This window comes from Solanum lycopersicum, chromosome 9 (assembly GCF_036512215.1).
Source record: "Solanum lycopersicum chromosome 9, SLM_r2.1".
NCBI lineage: Eukaryota > Viridiplantae > Streptophyta > Magnoliopsida > Solanales > Solanaceae > Solanum > Solanum lycopersicum.
The window spans coordinates 44,384,803-44,388,208 of record NC_090808.1 but is presented as its reverse complement, the minus strand read 5'-3'; the positions used below and the strand labels follow the sequence as shown (position 1 = coordinate 44,388,208).

The following is a 3,406-nucleotide window of genomic DNA, read 5'->3' as shown; positions in this document are numbered from 1 at the left end:
GACCTTGTATTGGTGCCAGTTTCTTAATCTTATGTTGCAGGGTTCTTGCTTGAGTATTGCAGATGAAACAAACTCAGGGACCTAGTAGAGGTACCAGGCTCTCATGATGAGGAGCCAGTTGATTGCCAGCTGGAGACGGTACAAAAATAGGTGCACACTTCCCGATGGCGTCAGAAAGTGTGACTCTTCCAGCCAATGGCAAAGAAGTTTGGGAAAGTGACTTGCTCATATAAAAGTCACTTTCCTAAACATTTTTTCTTAGTTTTTGCAACTTGATAAAAACATTTCAAGAACTCTTGCAAAAGCTAACACAAAGCAAAGGCAGAATTATTCCAAGAACAATAGCAATATCTGGAGCTTTTCGTTTAGTTGTTTAGGAATACATTCTCTTGTTCTTAAACCATTCCTGAATCTATAAAGGATTTGGTGTGTTGTGTTAAAAGTTTAGGTTGTCCAGGTGGGATAGCTTAGTGGGTAGATTGTTTTCTACTTAGGCTTGTTAAGCAATAGAGGGCTATTACTTAACTGTAAGATTGATAACTCTTTCTTACGTTTGGTGTAATCGTGTTTTACTTTTGCTTTTGAAGATTAGTGAAAACGATTGAAAATCCTGTGAGACTGGTCGTGGTTTTACTCCCTTAAGCAAGGAGGTTTCCACGTAAAATCATTGTGTTGATTTTACTGCATTTAACTTTCTGGTAATTTTCTGGAGAGTAGTAAGGGACCTGGTCCATTACATGTTAAGTGAAGGCTCATTTTCTTTCAAGTGGTATCAGAGCAGGCACAATCTATTTGGTTAACACCAAGGAAGTGACATTTGCTCTAGAATGGCAGCTCCACTTAACCTGGAAGAAGGTCAGTCGTCACACAGACCTCCTCGTTTCAATGGACATTTTTACAGTTGGTGGAAAGTTAGAATGCATGACTACCTCATGGCTGAAGACAGCGAGTTATGGGATATTGTACTAGATGGACTATTTGTTCCGATGATGGAAGAAAAGGACGGAGAGAATACCATTATTGTTCCAAAGCCTAGGCAGAAATATGACGAAGCTGACAAGAAAAAGATTGAAAAAGGTTTCAAAGCTAAAACTCTTCTGGTCTGTGGGATAGGACCTGATAAGTACAACAGAGTGTCAGCCTGTGAGTCTGCTAAGGAAATTTGGGACTGCTTGAAGACTGCACATGAAGGAACTGAACAAGTATCTAAGATTGACATGCTTACCTCACGATATGAGAACTTTAAAATGAAGGAAGGAGAAACAATACATGACATGTTCACCAAGTTTTCTTCCATTACAAATGAACTGCGAAGTCTGGGTGAACCTATAAGCATGAACAAACAAGTCAGGAAAGTGCTTCAAATTCTTCCAAAGTCTTGGGAGAGCAAAGTTGATGCCATTACAGAAGCCAAGGACTTGAAGGTGCTGACTATGGATGCTTTGATTGGTAATCTGAAAACACATGAGATGAATCGAAACTATGACTTGTCAAAGAAGGAAGCCAAGAAGGACAAATCATTGATGCTAAAGTATAAATCAGATGAAGATTCAAGTGATGATGATGATATGGCATATCTCATTAGTATATTTCAAAAAATTGTGAGGAAAAACAAAATTTATAAAAGAGGAACAAATGGGACTCGAAATGCTGCTCAAGGTGATACTTGCTACAAGTGTGGAAAATCTTGGCACTTCATCAGAGAGTGTCCTTTGCTCAAGAATGAAAACAAGGAACATCAAAAACACAGGAGTGACAAAGAAAATAGAAGGGACCTGGTACTTGGTAACAGAGATCGTAAAGTTGTTGCTGATATGGTTGTCAAAAGGGCTCTTGCTGCTTGGGGGGATTCTTCAAGTGATTCAGAAGATCCTGATGAGCCAAAAGTTGTATCTATGGTTGCTGTGCATGAGGAGGAAACTGTCTTCAATGAAATGTTTGCTCTCATGGCACACACAGAAAATGAAGAAGAGGACAATCAGGTAACTCTTCTTGACATGAAAAATGACTTGGATAAATATTCTCTTAAAAAATTGAGAACTTTGGCAAAAGTCATGCTAGATTTTGTGATAGAGTTAACATCTGAAAGAGATACCATAAATGTTGAACTTGAAATTTTAACTAAAAACAAAGGTCAATTGAAGAGACTATGTCAAGAATGGTGTCTCTAGAGTCAAATAACTCTGACCTTAAGAACCAGTTGTATCAGATTACTGAAGAAGCTGAAAAGCTGAATGGAAAGTCAAAGAGTCTGCAAGCTGAAATTCAAGAAAAATTGAAAAACTCTGAGACAAATCTTAGTCTGTCAATTGAAAAGAGTAACAAATTAGAATAGGATATTGTGAAACTTAAGCAAGAACTTGAAAAATCTCTTAAGTGGACCAAATCCTCAAAGTTGCTATCAAATGCGACAAATCAGAGTAATTTCAATAAGAAAGGACTAGGAAGTCTGAACATAAGTCCTCCTTATAATCCTCACAGTAAGTATGTGTTTGTGTCTGACAATCTGTTGTGTCTTCATTGTGGTAAGAATGGACATTTGAAGAATGAGTGTGTTAGCTGGAGAAACTCGTGTGAAAGGTACTCTAATTATGCTGAAAGACAAAATGTACCAAAAGAGAGACCTGGTACTACAGAGCCTGTCTCAACTCACAGATTTTCAAAGAAAAAATTTGTTCCTGCTCCTATGTCTTTTGTTAGAAAGCTTCAAAATCTACCATATTGGACCAAGTACAATCTGATCACTCCTTTGTCTGTCTACTGGGAACTCAAGCTGAAACTCCTTTGTCTACCTACTGGGAACTCAAGCTGAAATGGGTTCCCAAGCTTAACAAGTGATTTTTGGTGCAGGTGAGTGAGAGGAGCAGCAGTCAATGTTGGTATATGGATAGTGGTTGCTCTAAACATATGACTGGTGATGTAAAGAACTTCCTCTCACTCAAGACCCTCCAAGGAGGAGGTGTCTCATTTGGTGATGGCAAGAAGGGGTACATTTTGGGAGTTGGCAAAGTAGGAAGATCTCTTGAAGATTCAATTGACAATGTTTACCATGTGGATGGGTTGAAGTACAGCTTGCTAAGTGTGTCACAAATCTGTGATAAAGGAAATGAGGTCAAGTTTACTTCTGAGAAATGCACTGTGGTGAGTTTAACTACAAACAAAGTAATTCTCACTGCACACAGAAGTAAAAATATGTATGTGGCAAACTTGGAAATCTCTCATGGAGATGACTTAACATGTCTTAGTGCTCAAAATGAAAATGCTGATCTCTGGCATCGTAGGCTGGGACATTTGAGTTCATCTTTATTGAACAAGCTGATTTCTAAGGACCTGGTCCGAGGTTTGCCCAAAATGAAGTTTGCTGAAAATAAAATATGTGAAGCTTGTGTTAAAGGAAAGCAAATCA

General features: G+C 38.4%; 1 protein-coding gene across 1 annotated transcript; it reads left to right on the top strand.

The window, feature by feature from the left end:
- Positions 1–827: 827 nt before the first annotated feature.
- On the top strand, positions 828–2,812 carry LOC138338526 (uncharacterized). The gene is made up of 2 exons (XM_069289496.1): positions 828–1,982; positions 2,531–2,812. The coding sequence occupies exons 1-2, from the start codon at positions 828–830 to the stop codon at positions 2,810–2,812; spliced, it is 1,437 nt and encodes a 478-aa protein (XP_069145597.1).
- The last annotated feature ends 594 nt before the right edge of the window (positions 2,813–3,406 follow it).

What these genes read in the sequence shown, in the direction of transcription:
- LOC138338526 (XM_069289496.1), top strand. Translation starts at nt 828, where the DNA reads ATGGCAGCTCCACTTAACCTGGAAGAAGGTCAGTCGTCACACAGACCT. An exon ending in ATGAAGAAGAGGACAATCAG is followed by an intron (nt 1,983 to 2,530) that starts GTAACTCTTCTT and finishes CATTGTGGTAAG; the next exon opens with AATGGACATTTGAAGAATGA.